The sequence below is a fragment of the Sinocyclocheilus anshuiensis genome, unplaced genomic scaffold (genome assembly GCF_001515605.1).
Source record: "Sinocyclocheilus anshuiensis isolate Anshui unplaced genomic scaffold, SAMN03320099.WGS_v1.1 scaffold1611, whole genome shotgun sequence".
Lineage (NCBI taxonomy): Eukaryota > Metazoa > Chordata > Actinopteri > Cypriniformes > Cyprinidae > Sinocyclocheilus > Sinocyclocheilus anshuiensis.
The window spans coordinates 193,883-214,402 of record NW_015548275.1 but is presented as its reverse complement, the minus strand read 5'-3'; the positions used below and the strand labels follow the sequence as shown (position 1 = coordinate 214,402).

Genomic DNA, 20,520 nt, shown 5'->3' with positions numbered 1-20,520 from the left:
GTCATCGCGTTATAAGCGCGGAACCTGCAGGAATGAGTAGAATTGTTATTAATAGCTGCAATCTCGTGCCGAAATTCAAGTCCTGCTCTGTGTTCTCTGCTAATAACCCGACTGTGAATGATGCGAGCGGCGTCACATATGTTGTCACTGAGAAGCTGGAGCCGTGGCCTGGAATGATTTTTGGTGTGCCGGCAGAAAAACAACAACAATGCGCTACATGTTTCTTTTCCCCTAATTATTTTTTTTTTCCAATTGACGGAAATCCGTCGTAGCGACGGAAAACTTTAATCCCTGCATAAACAAAATGTATTTCAAATTTAATTCAAGCACTTTCAAGGACCTATGTTTGTTTTCAAGTACTTTCCAGGCCTTGAATCCATATGTCTGAAATTCAAGTACTTTCAAGAAGCGTGGGAACCCTGCAGGTATCACAAGCAGTAAATCAGTTTGTCACAATTATGGACTTTTTTGTTTCTTTTATTTCCTGTTCTCCTGTTTAGTTTTGTTGACCTAGGCCGTTTCTCAATACCAAGTACGCAATGTTCGGATTTCGTCCTTGGTAGTTCGACTCGGGAGTGTGAACTCCTGAGGACGGGAGAACGCAAGTCCGGTAATCCTGCAAATGGAACAGCAGCGTACTTGATAACGTCACTCTGCTCGCCTTGGCTACTCCGGTTATCCTCACTGTTTATTTACAATAAGGCGAAATATGATATCAAACACCACTGCCTCTTTTTGTTTTCATTTAAACATATTAATAGCCACAAAAATATAGTTCAGGCAACGCGGACATACTTTGATTATCTTAAACTCACTGTATGAATACTTATAACAAAACAAAATATAAAATACAACCACATATAAAATATAAACACACACACAATAAAACATATCAATATGTGGTTCAGGCAATATGTGCATATATATACTCTGATCATCTTCACTGTATGTATAAATGTATTACATAAAACACTACTTTGTTAAATGTCAGTTTTAATGAACAATAATAGCCATTAAACATGTATAAGTATGAAATATAAGAAGATTATATAATAGGAAATAAAGACAAAAGCAAACAATTTAGTCAAACGTATGCCACATCAGCGCTGTACGATGGTAAAGATAAATATATAAAGTTATGAAACTAAACTTTGTGCTCAGCCAAAACGATATGACCAGAAACGAATAATAGATTTATGAGACCAAAGATTGCCTGTTATATATACCCAAAACTAATTAAATCTCATGTTTAACCGCTACAGAGACATCCGAGCTAGTGGCAAATGTCAGAATTACTAGCCGAGGTAAGGCTGCTCTATGCGGGATACATGAGCACTGAGCGCCTGGAGCTCACATCTCCGCAATCGGCGAACCAAATTTTCAAATAGGCACTATCTTCATAAATAAACCGCAGATTTGAGTTTTAAACAACTACATTCTCGCTTGAAAACTCTTCAAGTATATTTCTTGACACAACATAGAAAATTATGCAGGTTTTCTCTGCCATTAACGCTCGCTGGTTGGTGCGAAATGCATTGTGGGATACCTGCTGCCTCAGGTTCGCATAAGTCACCTCTTGATGCATCCTCGATAAAAGGGGCGGAGCAAGAACACATCCGGGGATTTGAACTGTACTTGACTAGATGTGAACTTTGAATTGGAACAGTATTTGGGCAACGACTGATGACGTTTCACAAGTCCACAAGAACACAAGTACAGACAAGAAAGCATATTGAGTAATGGCCCTAGTTTCTGTCTGTTTCTTTGATTAGTTCATTCAGTTCACCTGTGTCCTGTTAATTTAGTCATTAGTCCCTCTCTTGCTTTGGTATAAGTACTCCTCGTTTCTGTTCAGTTCTGGCCGGTTATTAATGTTGTGATGTTTGATGCTTGTGCTTCCCTGTGTTTTGAATGGATCTTCATCATCTTGGATTTAATTATTATTAAAGTGCTTGGATTTAATTATTATTAAAGTGCCCCTATTATGCCATTTTTAAGGTTCCTAATATTGTTTTAGGAGTCTCCTACAATAGGATTACATGCATGCAAGGTCAAAAAATGCTTTAATTTTCTCAAAATATGCATTTCATATCACCTCATTTTCCAGCGATTCTCAAACGATTCGTTCAAAGCAGTTCTAAGATTCAGTCTCTCTAAAACACTCCTTACCATGAGCCTGCTCTGCTCTGATTGGTCAGATGGCCTAGTCTGTTGTGATTGGTCTACCACGTACAGCGCGTCGGAAACGATATGCCCATTGCCATAGTTCCGTATTTTGAACGCTCGATAGAAAATATAAACATCTATTATTTATCATACTTGTGATTCAGTGGAGCCAGCTGGTCCAAATAAACAGGGGACTGAGCCATCTTTCAAGAGCAAGCTTTTAGTGAATCCCGCGTTCAACTCCCCAAGATTTTTTTTTTAACACCCTGAGATTAGAGAAGCAGTCATCAGTAAAATTACGTGTTTGTGGGTGGGGTCAAGTTGTTTGCTGCCGGCCAATGTAGAACATAGGCGGGAATTATGCAAATGTGTTACCCCGTGACATGTAGCCGTCACGGAAGTGGGATTCGAATTACTAACAACTCGTTTAGGGTGTAGAGAGTCGATTCTTTATTTTGGGAGACAATAACTTTATTTAACATGCACTTTCGGCTTTACAACTTTGCTGATCGTTTACATTCACATACAGCTACATTACACACTGCATGAAAGGCAATATTGGAAATGGCATAATAGGGGCACTTTAAATGTTCTATTGGATTACCTTCGTCCTCGTTGCACCTTCTTTCCACAAGCCCTGTGACACAGTGTCATAAACTGATATTTATTACCCATTTATAAGTGTACTTCCGTCTCTTCCATTGAAACTACTTGTTGAGACTACACATAATAATAATCTGGATAGAGTAAGATTGATTTGGAAAAAGGAGGAGAAGGAGATGTAAGAAAGAATATCAGAGACTGTCAGCCTGTTACGATCTCATCATGTTTTGGTTTCGTTTTCATTCTCTTACCTGTTTTGCCTTGCTGAGTTCACTGTGCTACTTAGTTTCCATGGTTTCTAATTAGTACTAATCCCATTCTTAGTTCAGTTAATCATCTCTTAATCTAATATTTCAGCCCTTAGTTCTCTCCAATGCAGGGTCTTGTGTTAACCTTGTAGGTCCCACTTTATATTTAGTGTCCCTAATACCTGTGTACTTACATAGTAACTAGATGTGTACATAGTATGTAACCACAGTGTAAGTACACATTGGTACATAGTATCTACAGCTGTAATATTTCTGTAACTACACACACGTAACAACCCTCAGGATGGTTCGTGTAAGTACAAATGTGTAACAGGACATTGGTAACAACACTTTTTTTCACTTCACTACGTACTAAACAGGAATTATATAACTACATTTTGTAAAAACATGTATAAGAGTAATTGGAAGGGTAGGTTTAGGGGTGGAAATGGTATCCAGGGGGTGGAGATGGGTAGGTTTAGGGATATGTAAAGTGGGAGGAGTTGGATCTCGAGTTGGAGTTGGTGCACCACTGTAATAGCAGTGTACTTACATGGTAACTCCTCAGGAACTGTCCACTTCATATAAAGTGTAACATTCTGGACACCAACCACAATTTATATGTAAAGCCTAACTTACTTGCCGCTGCTGTGTAACATCAGAGTAATTACATGATAAATCTAATATAAAGTGTAACACTTTCTTTACCAAAAAGTGCTCTTAGTCCTGTTACACATTTGTACTTTCATTACCAAAAAGTGTTGTTACCAATGTCCTGTTACACGTTTGTACTTACACATACCATTAAGTGGGTTGTTACATATGTGTAGTTACACAAACATTAGAGCTGTAGATACTATGTACCAATGTGTACTTACACTGTGGTTACATACTACATACACATCTAGTTACTATGTAAGTACACAGGTATTAGGGACACTTAATATAAAGTGGGACCGTCATCTTTTTTCTATGTGAATGGTGACTGAGCCTGTCAGTCCCTGATATTCTTCCTAAAGTCTCCCTTTCTGTTCCATGGAAGAAAGAACGGTTTGGTTTTAAACAAGGGTTTGTAATGACAGACATTTTTTTGAATCAACCCCAAAACAATTTAATAATCTTCTATGTTCACATTTTACAGTGAAAGACTAATGCTATTTTCTCTTTTTCAGGTTCACCTGTAGACACAGAGAAGGGTGAAATGGGAAACAACATCCCTGAGCAAATGACTGAAGATTCTGAATCAAATGTCTCGGAAAAGGTATTTGCAGAAAATCTTTATAGAACAGAAACTCTAGATGGTGCAGGCTAAAAGGTCCTTAATGCAATATGCTAGCTATCACATTGTTAAATACATGGCACATGCTGACTGGTCTCTGTTGAATTGCAGCCAATGAGCTGCTGGCTCAGCATTTAAATAGCTTGGTTCAGTGTTTGCTGTAAGCAGTTGGCAGAATTTCAGAGTTCCTCTGAAATTCAACATCTTGAGATAGGTGAATAGTCTTTCATTATTCCAAATCACAGAACTTCGTGTGGTTTGCATTTATCAATTCCTAAATGAACATCCATATACAAGGTTAAAATCATGTTTGAAGTGGTGTATACACTCTACAGCCATTTTATTAGTGCTGGAAACATTCCTCAAAAATTCCTAAGTCCATATCAACAGCATCACACATTTGCTGCAGATTTGTCTGCTGTACATCCAGTGGTCGAATTGTAAAAAAAACTTCAGGGGGGATGGTATGGTCAATTTATTTTCTTTTTTTTTTGGAATGTGGGTCCTGTAGCTAATTTTACATAATGATTACAAAATTTGTCTTATTTTTAAAAAGGTTTTTATTTAATGAAAAATTAGCCTTATTAAATGAACTATTATTTATAAGCTTTTTTTTACCTTCTTGGGCCTGAAATGGAGGGATTTTGGTTAATATTGATAATTAAACAATATTTTGCTAAATGTGCTTTTGTGCTGAAACCTTGGCTCGTTTAGGCCTGTCATGGATAAATAATGATGACAATCAAACCACCAGTAGGTGGCAGCAAGCCCTTGTTTTGATAAATGATTTATTGAATCTTTCAAATCAAACGGCTCATTCAAAACGGCTGATTCAATTTGAAACGCCTGCGTCCCAATGTGCATAATATCCATCCTAAATTCTATGTGATATTAGTAATTTTCAATACTATTTAGGGCAGACGGGCTGGATAGTATGCACATTGGGACGCAGGGAAAGTGTCCATCTGAATGGGCCGTTGAATCACTGGCTCACTTGATTCGTTCATAAACTGATTCATTCAAGGAACGAAGCACTGTGTTACTATGCACTGTTGTATAAAACTAATAGCACATTTGTGCTCGTGCATGTAGGTCTACTGATATTCAGAAAAGTACATTGCTTGTGCAATGAATATAAAAACATAAAAACTCATACTTGGTATTTTTTCTTTAATTGCTTGAAATATAAGGTTATTTTACCTGTATTCTAATAGGCTTCATCGCGCAGTGAATGCTTTTGGACTCTCAATACGTGTTTTTGTTTGGTTTTTGCAAGGTCGATGACTCGATAATGTCACGGTTTTGTCACAGCAGTTTACTAGGGAGAGACCCAGATGCAGAATGATCAAGGGAGTGAGGTTTATTGACAAGACAAGGAACAATGGGATGATGTGAGAGTCCAAACAGACGGAAAGGGCAGTCTGCTGGTCCTTGGTCAGACCTGAACAAAGTCTTGCTGGAGACAAAGGAGATAGAGCAGCCCCAGTCAATGAGAACACTGGATATCAGGCAGCAGCTTGAGAAACCAGGGCTTGATACGTGGAGCTGTAGTGATACCAGTCCAGTCAGATAGCTAGGTCTTGAGAACAGCAGCCAGGAGGGATTCAGGACACAGAACAGGAACAAACACAAGACATAACACGACACCCAAGACAAGACCACAAGAGAGAACAAGCAACAGCAACATAACACACTGACTACACACTATGACTACAATGAAAAAGCCAAAGAGAAACAAATACAAACTGCAGAGAGCAAATAAAACAAAAGAACCAAAAGGCAAATTCTAGGAATCAATAACTAGAATAAAAACTGGGCAAAGACAAAATCAAAAGAAAGAAAGAAACCAAACTAGAAGCTTGAGAAAACTAGAGCAAACATAATGACAGGAACTAGACTAGAGCAAAATAACAAAAGCAAAGAAACCCTAATAAACTTCAAGAGAACTAAATGCAAAGCTAGACTGACTAGGAGAGTAAAATCTAGCACTACTAATATGATGAGTAGACTGACAAGGAATTGTCTTACACACAATGAACTAATGCTACGAACCAGCAAAGACATGAGGGAAGAGACACACTATAAAGGAGCAGAACACATGAGGAACAGGTGGACACAATCAAGTTAACGAGGACTAGACTAGGACTAAACAAGGGGGCGTGGTAGAGGGAAACAAGGGGGCAGGACGAGAGGAGCACATGGCCAACATAAACAAAGACAAAGCCATGTGCTCAGACACAAGACAAACAAGGAAACGTTAAACAAAGACAGAACAGACATGACCGTCAGGGCAGGACCCTGACAGACGGGGCACATTGTATGTGGGTCCAAAATAATACTTTTCATGTTGATTTTCTTTTTGTTTATTTGTTTTAAATTTTGACCACTGACCAGTTTAAACAGGGGGTTTTAAACCCCTGTCAAGTTACCAGCAGGGGGTCTCAAGGGGGTACTCCTCAGAAAAGTTTAACGACAACAATAGTAAATGATCAATTCTCACTATTAACTACCTATTTACTGGGCTGGATAGTATGCACATTGGGACGCAGGGAAAGTGTCCATCTGAATGGGCCGTTGAATCACTGGCTCACTTGATTCGTTCATAAACTGATTCATTCAAGGAACGAAGCACTGTGTTACTATGCACTGTTGTATAAAACTAATAGCACATTTGTGCTCGTGCATGTAGGTCTACTGATATTCAGAAAAGTACATTGCTTGTGCAATGAATATAAAAACATAAAAACTCATACTTGGTATTTTTTCTTTAATTGCTTGAAATATAAGGTTATTTTACCTGTATTCTAATAGGCTTCATCGCGCAGTGAATGCTTTTGGACTCTCAATACGTGTTTTTGTTTGGTTTTTGCAAGGTCGATGACTCGATAATGTCACGGTTTTGTCACAGCAGTTTACTAGGGAGAGACCCAGATGCAGAATGATCAAGGGAGTGAGGTTTATTGACAAGACAAGGAACAATGGGATGATGTGAGAGTCCAAACAGACGGAAAGGGCAGTCTGCTGGTCCTTGGTCAGACCTGAACAAAGTCTTGCTGGAGACAAAGGAGATAGAGCAGCCCCAGTCAATGAGAACACTGGATATCAGGCAGCAGCTTGAGAAACCAGGGCTTGATACGTGGAGCTGTAGTGATACCAGTCCAGTCAGATAGCTAGGTCTTGAGAACAGCAGCCAGGAGGGATTCAGGACACAGAACAGGAACAAACACAAGACATAACACGACACCCAAGACAAGACCACAAGAGAGAACAAGCAACAGCAACATAACACACTGACTACACACTATGACTACAATGAAAAAGCCAAAGAGAAACAAATACAAACTGCAGAGAGCAAATAAAACAAAAGAACCAAAAGGCAAATTCTAGGAATCAATAACTAGAATAAAAACTGGGCAAAGACAAAATCAAAAGAAAGAAAGAAACCAAACTAGAAGCTTGAGAAAACTAGAGCAAACATAAATACAGGAACTAGACTAGAGCAAAATAACAAAAGCAAAGAAACCCTAATAAACATAATAAAGCAAAGACATGAGGGGCGTGGTAGAGGGAAACAAGGGGGCAGGACGAGAGGAGCACATGGCCAACATAAACAAAGACAAAGCCATGTGCTCAGACACAAGACAAACAAGGAAACGTTAAACAAAGACAGAACAGACATGACCGTCAGGGCAGGACCCTGACAGATAATATCAGCTCTCCTATCATCTCTCAATCCCTCACCGTTACACATACAGCACAATAACATTATGTCAGGGGAATGTTTTTAAATTCTAATGAAGGAAAAATCATACCTTTTCTGTTGTCTTCTTTTTAAAGAAGTTCAAAAGTTGCGCTTGAACCATTTTGTGCGAAAAATGACAAAAACTTGCTTCCGCTTGTGCGCAGCTTGTTACAGAACCGAGTTCTGATTGGCCAATCGCCGTTATTCGTGAATTATCTTAAGTAGACAATTTTAACATTTCATTTGCATGATAAGTTTTACATAATACACATTATTAATCCAAAGGGGATGGTAAGGGGGAATGGTGGTTTTACTGAGGGGATGCTTTTTGTAATTTTTTTCAACCAGGAGGATGTCATCCCCCCGCATCCCCCCTCAATTCAAGCCCTGTGTACATCCATGATGCAAATCTCCCATTCAATTACATCCTTAAGGTGCTTTATTTGATGAGATCTGGTGACTGTGGAGGCCATTTTGAGTATAGTGAACTCACTGTAATGTTCAGGAAACCAGTTTGAGATGATTTGAGCTTTAAGACATGGCATGTTATCCTGCTGGATGTAGCCATCACAAGATCATAAAGGAATGGATATGGTCAGCAACAATATCAATCAAGGCGGGGATCCCATTTAGGGATTTAAAAACAAATAGAAGAATTTTAAATTGAATCCTAAAATGTACGGGCAGCCAGTGAAGTGAAGCTAAAATGGGGGAAATGTGCTCATATTTATGTGTTCCAATTAAAAGACGCGCTACAGCATTTTGCACCATCTGCAAATGAGCAACAGAAGACCCACTAACCCCCACGTACAGTGCATTACAGTAATCTAACCGAGTGGTTACAAAGGCATGGATTACTGTCTCAAAGTGTTGCCTTGGAATATATGGCTTTATTTTGACCAGCTGCCTCAACTGGAAAAAAAACTTGATTCAACTACTACCCTGATCTGACTGTCGAGCTTAAGATCCGAATCAATTTTCACCCCTAAGTTAGTGATGGTTGGCTTGATGTACTGAGCCAAGGCACCCAATGTTTTAAGAGACTTTAAATAAAAACAATGAAGAGGCCTGTCTAATGCGCAGAGGCAAATCATTCCACAATTTAGGAGCTGCCACAACAAAAGCACGGTCCCCTCTAAGCTTACTCTTTGTTTTGGGCACATTCAGGAACAGCTGATCAGCTGACCTGAGAGAACGGGTGGGCATGTAAGGGTGTAGCAGCTCAGAAATGTAAGGTGGGGCAAACCCATTTAGGGATTTAAAAACAAACAGAAGACTTTTAAATTGAATCCTAAAATGTACAGGCAGCCAGTGAAGTGAAGCTAAAATGGGGGAAATGTGCTCATATTTATGTGTTCCAATTAAAAGACGCGCTACAGCATTTTGCACCATCTGCAAATGAGCAACAGAAGACACACTAACCCCCACGTACAGTGCATTACAGTAATCTAACCGAGTGGTTACAAAGGCATGGATTACTGTCTCAAAGTGTTGCCTTGGAATATATGGCTTTATTTTGACCAGCTGCCTCAACTGGAAAAAAAACTTGATTCAACTACTACCCTGATCTGACTGTCGAGCTTAAGATCCGAATCAATTTTCACCCCTAAGTTAGTGATGGTTGGCTTGATGTACTGAGCCAAGGCACCCAAATCAACCAGAGGGGTCCCAGTGGTCCCACCAAAAACCATCACTTCTGTCTTGTTTTCATTGAAACTTACAAAATTAAGAGCCATCCATGCCTTTATATCGTCAAGACAATCAAGTAGCGGTCTGACAGTGTTATTCTTTCTAAGTGGCACATAAATCTGGCTATCATCCGCATAACAATGGAATGACAATCCATGATTCCTGATTATTGAACCAAGGGGAAGCAAATAAAGAGAGAAAAGGAGAGGGCCTAAAACTGAGCCCTGCGGTACCCCACAAGAGAGAGGAGCCGAAGAGGACACAGAGTCACCACAGCTAACACAGAAAGTCCGGCCTTTTAAATAGGACCTGAACCATTGGAGCGCTATGCCCTTGATGGCCACCCACTGCTCCAGACGAGAAATTAAGATTTCATGGTCCACAGTGTCAAACGCAGCAGTTAAATCAAGAAGCACTAGAATAACAAAATCACCAGCATCAGTAGCTAAAAGGATATCATTAAAAACTTTTAGAAGTGCAGATTCTGTGCTGTGTAGAGTTTTAAAACCGGACTGGAAAACTTCAAGAATATTGTGATCTTTAAGACAGGCCATTAATTGACTACAAACTATCTTTTCAAGAACTTTTGAAAGAAAAGGTAGTTTGGAAATCGGTCTAAAATTTGCCAGATCTGTAGGATCCAGACCAGGTTTTTTAATCAGAGGTTGGACTACTGCGTCTTTAAAATTTTCAGGGACCACACCTGATGACAGACTGCTATTAACAACTGCAAGAACAGATGGCCCTACAGTGGGAAAAACCTCCTTGACAAGTTGAGGAGGGATAGCATCATATGGAAAACCTGAGGGCTTCAGATGACCAACAATCTCATGTAATACTGACGAAATCGCTCAAACTTGTCAAAGACAGCAGAGCAGAGGACAGAGACTCAAAGAGAAAGGAAAACTTGAAATCGCATCATATGACCCCATTAAGAAGGAGGTGAGATAAGAGCCCCTGGTGGAAGTAACCTTATCAATAAAAAAGTGAAGAAAATTTTCACAAACAGCAGAGGAGGCATCAACACAGACCGTTTGCGGGACATGAAGAACTGAATCGATAGTCTTAAAACGCAAGGCTTGTTACAGTTTGACAAAACAATTTCAGAGATATCATTTCTTTTAGCATCTTTCACAGTTTTCTGATAATGACGCCAGCAGTCCCTTAGTATTTGAAACGACATGCAATTTGTCCTTTTTCCATTTGCGCTCAGCCCTACAGCACTCACTTCTGACAGCACGAACCGTGTCATTCAGCCATGGCTTAAATTTAGTTTTTGACTGCCTGATTTTCAAAGGAGCCACAGTATCCATAACAGTTTGACAGGTAGAGTGCAACCATGAGCTAAGCGCCTCTGATTCATTACGTATAGACTACACTATGACTGAAAACAGATGCAAACTGAACAGCAGTGGAAGGGTTAATGATGCGACAGGGGCGAACAGCAGCGCGAGGTTCAACTGTATTACAGGCAAGAGCAATATCAAACAATACAGGCAAATAGTCAGAAAACACTGCATCACAGGTCTCAAGGTTACAAACAGGCAAACCAAAGGATAAAACAAGATCGAGTGTGTGTCCGCGTTCCTGTGTGGGGCCAGACACAGACTGCACCAGATTAAAAGAGTTAATGAGATATAAAAAGTCCTTTTCCATTGGGTTTTCATGACAACACACATGGACATTAAAATCCCCAGCAATAAGGACATGATCGTATTTAGGCATAATATCAGCCATAAAAGCGGAAAAGTCATTTATAAAGTCTTTATTGTATCTGGGATGCCGATAGACCACTGCACACAGCATTTTGAGAGAACAACCCAGCTCAAATAAACTCAGTTAAAGGTGCTGTATGTAGGATTGACACCGAGTGGTTGAACTAGGTATTGCAGTTCAAATTCAAAATATTGGAGAGGGTTTTTTTCACCCGGCCCCTCCTCCTCAGACGTGACGCACACGCAGGCTGCCAGATTGAGGACACTAACAGGAACGAGCGCATTTGACGATGACTGAAATTAAATACTCTCTGTTTTCCACCAACTGGCAACCCGGGGTGCCGAAATACAATTGGGTAAACTGGCAGTGGGCGGGTTTCACAAACCAAAACAGAGACCGACATTCCGGCCCGGAATGCACATTTTCAAAGGAGAATAACTGACTGTAGCATTGTTTTTCAGATAAACAAGTATGTTAACTTAGCATGTTTCTTAAATATCTGCAAACATATTATGGTATTTGTATGCTTTAATAGTCAAAAACTTACATACAGCACCTTTAAAAGCTGCTGAACGAGGATGGTACCAATAGTTGTTTACATTTGTAGGCATTCTTATAGACCAGGGGTCGGCAACCTTTTCGGCATGACATGCCATTTTTAATTTTTCTGGTTAACCACTGTGCCAACACCCCTCCCCCCTCTTTTTTAATGCATTCTGTATTTATACAGTACATACACATTTTTAAATGATAAGATAAAAAACAATAGGCCTATTTAATTTTCATGCAAATAGTTTCTGAGGATTTTTTCATAAATTGTTTTTTAAACTTTTCAAAAGTTTCTTGAATAACAGATATACAGTGTGACCGTACTGAACACCACTGTGTGCGTGTGTGTGTGTGACAAGGCCAATGCATTAAAACCGTTCAGTTTAATCACTGTTCTATATTAATGCACTGCTTTAATTGATGCACGCACACACACACACACACACACACACACACACACAGAGATCTGAGATTGTGCTGTGCAAAAAGTAACATTCAGAAGCTCATAAATTTGTTAGTGCTGCCAAGCAACTTTTATTAATCGATACTGAATCGCTACATTAAATTTCTCAGCAATCAGGGGGGTACAATTGCTGTTTTTTAAGTAACTAAACTCAGCTTCATTGTTTGTAGAGAGAGACAGACGCAGACAATTTACACCTCTCTCTCTCTCTCTCAAAATTGCCATATTTGAGATTTTTTTTTTTTGAGTAGTTTGCATCACTGGGTATAGCTGTCGGTCATTTAACATTTCTATCGTAAAACGTATCGTTAAAAGTTGACTAATATTAAATGATTTGCAGCTTCATCTTACCTCGCTCTCTTTAACGTTAAACTGACACTTCACGCTCTGCTTCTGTGAACAGTAAACCCCGCCTACTTTGATTTGATTGGCCATCTCAGTCATTTTGACATTGACGAGCGCTGTTAGAACGCTGAAGCTTTGGTCTGAAGCGCCTAGTATATGGAGCGGTCGCGCGCGCATCCGTAGACTAGTCCAAGTTAATTCTCACACTTTAATAGTATTTATATCTCATAACAGGCTGACTATGAGAAATTATTACCTCAAAATGTACGTCAGTATGCAGTTTTCCCTATTGCTCACGTGCCAGCGATTATCCCTCTGCGTGCCACTGTTGGCACGCGTGCCGTAGGTTGCCAACCCCTGTTATAGACGATTGCTATTCCTCCTCGTCCCAACGTTCGCAGAGAATTTAAATAGCAGCAATCATTCGATAAGAGTTCAGAGAAAACACTGGACTCACCAACTCTCAGCCACGTCTCAGTCACACAGAGAAAGTCCAAACCCCTGGATGTGAAGAAATCCTTTAGAATAAAAGTTTTATTCGCTAGCGGTCTTGCATTCACCAGCCCAATCCTGGTAGGAACCGCCGGCGGTGCTGACTTTCAGAGGAACCCGACACAGAAGCCGCAGGTCTTGCAGATTTACCCTGCGCCAGTGGGGGCATGGAGAGCAGGGGGCTGGAACACCTCATCTGGACCGACGACAGGTACCAGCCAGGCGTCGATAGGGTCCAGCAATCGCCGAGAAATAGAGAGGCGGGGCACCACTCGGTACTCAGTCCAGGAAACCATGGAAGAGAGCGCTAAGCCAGTCTTCACCCTCTCCAGCCGACCGCTGCATTTTCCTCGGCGACGGTGGCACTTACGCTGGGGGTGTATAACAGGGAGGTGGCAGAGATAAGCTGGAATGCCTGATAGGAGCGGGGGCAATGTCTTTTGTCCAGCATAATCAAATTTTACTAAATCTTTGGCAGAATGTCGAAGATCCAGTAGTGTTTGGTGATCGTACACCAATAGAGACTCAATACTCAGGTGGTGTTTAAATAATGTTCAGTTGGTACTTAAATAATGCTCAGTTGGTTCCAAAAGGCCCAAAGTGTGCAAAGAAAATATACACCACACCATTACACCACCAACAGCAGCCTGAGCCATTGATACTAGGCAGGATGGATCTATGCTTTCATGTTGTTTACACCAAATTCTGACCCTACCATCCGAATGTTGCAGCAGAAATAGAGACTCAGACAAGACAACATTTTTCCAATCTTCTGTTGTCCAATTTTGGTGAGCCATGTAAATTGTAGCCTCAGTTTGCTGTTCTTAGTGGCTATGGCCCCAGGTGCAACTTCTGTCATCTATGTTAAAACTGTGTCTTAAAGTGATAGTTCACCCAAAAATGAAAATTACCCTATGATTTACTCACCCTCAAGCCATTTTAGGTGTATATGACTTTCTTCTTTCAGACGAATACAATCGGAGAGGAAAAGCCCAGGTGAAGCAGTTGTCTGGTAATATATTGTTAAAAGCAAGAGCTGTAATCGATGAAGAGCATGCAAACATAAGTCCCTTTGTGCTCCAGGTGATCCAGTGCTATGTGTAGCTGTGGTAATTGCATCCACCGTAGGTTTATTTGGCCTGGACGCAAATTGATGTGGGTTGAAGTCAGGAGGGAGGCTAGTTTTAATATGCCTCAGTACCAGTCTCTTAAAGCACTTCATAACAGTGAGAGCAATGGTCTGTAGTCACTTAGACTGTCGTTGTTAGGGTTTGAAGTGCTGCTGCCCTTGTAGTTTGTAATATGTTGTACTCCTTGACACACCCACCTAGTGTTGTTATCTGTGAAGTGGTTCTCAATCCTCCTTTTGCCATGCTGTACAAGGCCCTGTCTCATGACTTGAAGGCAGTATCCCATGATTTGAAGTGTGTGTGGATTTCTTTCGTCATCCATGGTTTCTGATTTTAATAGACTCGGATGTGTTTGTTCACTGTGACGTGTCAGAACAACTTGTAATGTAGAGGGTATGTAAATGGCTGTAGTAACCACTGTTGTTAGCTTTCTCGGCAGATAAATCTCGATATCCCATGAACAATGTTTATCTATAATGCGGCTTAGTGAACACCAGCCATTATGTACATATATGGAAACTCCTCTACCTCTGCTCTTACGGTGCATAGTGCAACCTGCTAGCTCTACAGCAGCGTTGGGAATGATTATCGTGATGCAACATTCACAAACAAAGTTTTCAGCAGCAACCAGCAGCTCCATATTATCTATTTTTTGTTCGATGGACCTGGCATTAGAGAGGAATATGCTTGATAGTGATGGTTTGTGGGTGGTTTCCTTAGCCCCGCCCAGCATCCCCGCTTCTGCTTCCTCTCTCTGTGCCGTCTTTACCACTTGACGGACCCGATAACAATTCACTAAGACCCCCTATGGTCTTGCAATGTCTGCGGGAATGTTGTAAGCCCGTTGAAAATCTGGCGTGACAACCACCCTGGGGTGCGTTTCCCAAAAGCATTGTTAGCTAACTATGGTCTTAAATTTCATTGAACTCTATTTGTAACAACAGAAACGCACCCCGAGATTGTAATCCATAGTCTATTCATGTCGACTGTAAACATGCTTTGCTTGGTAGAGTTCAACTAACACAGACATATACACCAAATAAATACACAAAAACAGTCTCACACCGCACACCCGCTCTGACCATCTCTCTACACAAGCATCAACACCTCCAGCAACCCCCCTCTTCCCCCTCCTGCTCTTCAGATCAGTGAAGATGATGTGCGTCAGGTCTTCAGGAAACAGAAGAAAAGGAAAGCACCAGGCCCAGATGGTGTTACACCAGCCTATCTAAAAACCTATCAGTAAAATTATTGTTTATTTAAAAATAATATCATAATTCGTAACAATTGCAGATGAAAATTATAATAAAAGATAAAAAATTAATGAAAAAGATTCAAATTAATACAAAATCCAAACTGAGTATATTCTGCTAAAATGTGTACGATAGCCATCTGATCTAAGTATAATAATCTTCAGAAGTCAAAATCCAACGGCCTTTAGAGCATGTGAGGAGAGTAGAAGAAAAGCTGTCTGAAAAACCAATTAGAATAATATATATACTAGAGACTAAAATATATACTAGAGATGCTACAACAAAATCACGAGATGTCTGATTTATAGATGTCAAATGAATTTATCCACTGTCACTATCTACGTCCTGCCAACTGTGTTCTTCCATCTAAATTAACCTGAAGTTCAGAGCTAGGTCAGGTCACGTTGACATGACAATGAGATCAAAGAGAAGATACAAATGTAGCTGTGGTTTTTACACCTTCTGAGCAGAACAGCAGATCTTGGCAATTTTCAAATATCACCCTGCAAATAGCAAATACCAGCTCTTGGAAAAGAATATGTAGTACCACAAAGGCAGAGGACAAATTTAGCAAACATTCCTGCATATAAAAAATATTTTTGCAGAAAGCAAGTTTCCAACATCCTATCCAAATATCATAACATGTAATTTCTTATATGTCAAACGAAGAAACATATACTGAACAAAATTATAAACGCAACATGAAAACATCCCAGTTATTGCATGGCCAGCATACTCACCGGACATATCACCCATTGAGCATATTTGGGATGCTCTGGATCGGTGTATACGACAGCGTGTTCCAGTTCCTGCCAATATCCAGCAACTTCGCACAGCCATTGAAGAGGAGTGGACCAACATTCCACAGGCCACAATCAACAACCTGATCAACTCTATGCGAAGGAGATGTGTTGCACTGCGTGAGGCAAATGGTGGTCACACCAGATACTGACTGGTTTTCGGACCCCCCAATACAGTAAAACTGCACATTTTAGAGTGGCCTTTTATTGTGGCCAGCCTAAGGCACACCTGTGCAATAATCATGCTGTCTAATCAGCATCTTGATATGCCACACCTGTGAGGTGGATGGATTATCTCGGCAAAGGAGACGTGCTCACTAACACAGATTTAGACAGATTTGTGAACAATATTTGAGAGACATAGGCCTCTTGTGTACATAGAAAAAGTCTTAGATCTTTGAGTTCAGCTCATGAAAAATGGGGGCAAAAACAAAAGTGTTGCGTTTATAATGTTGTTCAGTGTATATTATGTCAATGGAATATGCATATTAATGGAAATAAAGAGAATAAATGGATAATGAATAATGCTTATTAATGGAAATAAAGAGAATAAATGGATAATGAATAATGCTTGAGTATATGTGTAACATAAAACAGTAATATGAATATAATGTAAAATAATCATAAAGAATAACTGTATGAATATAATGAATATACTGTATGAATTAATATGAAAAATAAGGAAAATATTGGGCATCTGCATACACCATATACTCTTTCCACTGCCCACTGATAGGGCAGTTGATGAACAGACTCACCAACCACATGTAGGCAGGAAGAACTTCACTGGACCTACCACATAAACATATACCAACTGTTTTACACATTGTTGCCACATTATATTTACCATTGAATAAAATTAATCTATTGTTTTTTTACAAAACAGGGAGAAAACGAAGATGTTGGAACAACCAAATTCAGTCCAGATCAACATCTACAACAAGAAAAGACTGAAAGAGAAAAAATAGAGAATCTATATCACAGACTTCATCTTGAAGGCAGGCACAACAACAAACTAAGAGCTGAAGATGTTCTTCAGATAAAGGCACATTCATTACAGTTCCATGAGTCTTGTGCTGAAGAGGAGTTGATTCTGAGTTTCCTAGAAAAACTACTGATGATGGACTACAGAGCAAGATACATTAAAACTAAAGAGACCAATGAGGAAGATCACACACAACAAAGAGACAATGACTCACCTGAAGATGAGAGTGATATTTTCAAAGCAATATATTTGTCTAACAAAGGAACAAGACAATCTGAGCGAATTGACCCGATGGATGTTCAGATGGCCGTGTTTCATTGTGCTGATGGTTTCCTTAAGCAGCTGATAGTGACTAAACTGTCCCAGTGTCAGTACGCTCTACCTCTGCTTGTTCCTGATCCATTCGCACAGCGGATTGAGTTTCCTCTCTGGACATTTAGACAAATCAACAAGAGCTGGAAAATGAGAAACACCAACAATGAAATCATCAGTCACATCCAGCCGATCTACAAGGCACAAACTCCAATGGTGCCTTTTTTCAGGTTTGGCTCTGTGTCTTCATCCAAGTCTCATCTGATGAACAGTCTGATCAATGAGAAACACAACACATTCTTCCACAGGAACTGCCCAGGCAGCAGCAGAAACAGGGTCCTGATGGATGGAGTGGTGGAGATCGCCTGGTTCTGCCCCTCTGGGAAAAACACAGATAAATTTGCTAACTGTGTTGCGTTCTGCAATCTTCATGGTGATGCAGGAGACCATGAGAAACAGCTGCAGATCCTCACTGAAATGGCCTCAGTCAATGTTGTTCTTCTAGCACGACTGGACAGGAATGATAGACATACAACAACAACAATCCAAAACCTATACAGGAGTGCAAAGCCACTCATTTGCCTTTTTACTGAAGATGAATGTACTGTAACTGAGATGAAGAAAGGGAAATACAAAATCGGTTTGAAAGACCGGAATCAGTCAGATGTATCTGAAGAACTCAGAAAAACTATAAATGATTGTCTCTCAGAATCATCTTCTGCTTTCAGACTTGAAGATGTGTCCAAACTCCCAGACATCAGAGTAGATGAGGAAGATGATAATGGCTGCAGGGGAGGAAGAGTAGCAGCACAGCAGATGATTAATTTACTGGAGAAGAAAGACCTGACGAAGGTCAAAGAATCATTTCTGCCCTGTCAGGGGAAACTGTGGCATCAGTGGAGTCAGAAGAACAAAGAACTACATCGACCTCAAGCAGATATAACAGAAAATGAAATAAGTAAAAAACGAACAGAAATGGGCAAAATCCGTGAAGAGCAACATGAATCTGATGTCAGCAAGTTTATGAAGCTCTTTATTAAAGAAATGAATTCAGATTCTGCAAACAAGATGTTTTTCCTCAAATGGCTCGGAATCTTTCTTGATGAATATATATCAGATGACCTTTATGCTCTACATCACAAGTATGATGAAAAGTGGTCGACGGTGTTAAAACTGAAAGAGAGCCAAGACAAATCTGAACATCTCAAAGCTGAACAAGCTGACCTTGAGAGAATATCTGAGGAACTTCAAGCTGCAGCCTTTGGATTGGAGCACATCATGAGGGAGATCGGTCAAATCTATGAATCGTGTTCATCTGTGAAGAAGAACAAGAAAGACCTGCAGTCTGACTTTTCTTCTCTCCCGAGTCTTGCAGCAGAGATGATGATCTCTGGATTTCCACTGGAGCTGATGGATGGAGATGCTGCTCATGTTCCTGTAATCTGGGTCTCTGCTGTTCTAGATCAACTTGTCCAGAAACTGGGAGACCAGAGAGTCTTTGTGCTGTCAGTTTTAGGGATTCAGAGCTCTGGGAAATCCACCATGCTCAATGCCATGTTTGGACTCCAGTTTGCTGTCAGCGCTGGCAGGTGCACCAGAGGAGCTTTCATGCAGCTGGTCAGAGTCTCAGACGAGATGAGAACAATGCTCACCTGTGACTATATTCTAGTTGTTGATACTGAGGGTCTTCGTGCTCTAGAACTGGCTGGAAGGTCAACAAGACATCATGACAATGAACTGGCCACATTTGTTGTTGGTCTTGGAAATCTGACACTGATCAACATCTTTGGTGAAAACCCATCTGAGATACAGGACATTCTTCAGATTGTTGTTCAGGCCATCCTGAGGATGAAGAAGGTCAGACTGAATCCCAGCTGTGTATTTGTGCATCAGAACGTGTCAGACATCACAGCTGGAGAGAAAAATATGGAGGGAAGGAGACGACTGCAGGAGAAACTTGACGAGATGACAAAACTCGCTGCTAAAGATGAAGTCTGTGATGCAGAACGTTTCAGTGATATCATTAAATTTGATGTTCAGAAAGATGTGAAGTATTTTGCTCAGCTTTGGGAGGGCAGCCCACCGATGGCACCACCAAACCCAAACTATTGTGAGAACATTCAAGAACTGAAGAAAACTATTATGTCTCATGCCTCAAAATCACATGGAATGAGGCTGACACACTTGAAAGATCGTATTAAAGATCTCTGGGAGGCTTTACTGAAGGAACGATTCGTCTTCAGCTTCAGAAATTCTCTGGAGATCTCAGCCTACAGGAAACTGGAGACTGAATACAGCAAGTGGTCCTGGAGTCTTCGCAGAGCCATGATGGAAACAGAAAACGAGTTACACAACAAAATAGAAAATGAAGCAATTCATGAGATTGAGGAAACTGATCTTCAGAGAGAACTGAAGAAGACAAATGAAGAAGTGGAAAAATCAATGTCAGAGTTCTTTGAAAAAGACACAGATGCCGATTTACTGATTCAGTGGAAAATGTCATTTGAAACCAAAATCAAAGATGTTCAGGAAAACATTGTGAGAGAGACAAAGAGGAAATTAAATGAGGTTCTTCAGCAACGAGACCTGAGGAAAAAGATTGATGCTCAGAGGACACATCATGAAAACACTCTCTTGGAAAAGAGCAAAGAACTTGCCTTAAAACTCAAAGACAAAGCAAATGATGAAGAAACACTGAAGAAGGAGTTTGGCTTGATTTGGGAAAACAGTGTTAAGAAGATCATCACA

At 40.3% G+C, this 20,520-nt stretch overlaps 1 protein-coding gene across 1 annotated transcript in view; it reads left to right on the top strand.

Annotated features, from left to right (window-relative positions):
• LOC107655768 (interferon-induced very large GTPase 1-like) overlaps positions 1-20,520 on the top strand; it is a 62,611-nt gene that overhangs the window by 9,920 nt on the left and 32,171 nt on the right. The window contains exons 3-4 of the mRNA XM_016443347.1: positions 4,190-4,278; positions 17,362-18,955. Of these exons, the coding sequence (XP_016298833.1) occupies positions 4,190-4,278; positions 17,362-18,955 (1,683 nt within the window). The remainder of the gene's footprint in view (positions 1-4,189; positions 4,279-17,361; positions 18,956-20,520) is intronic.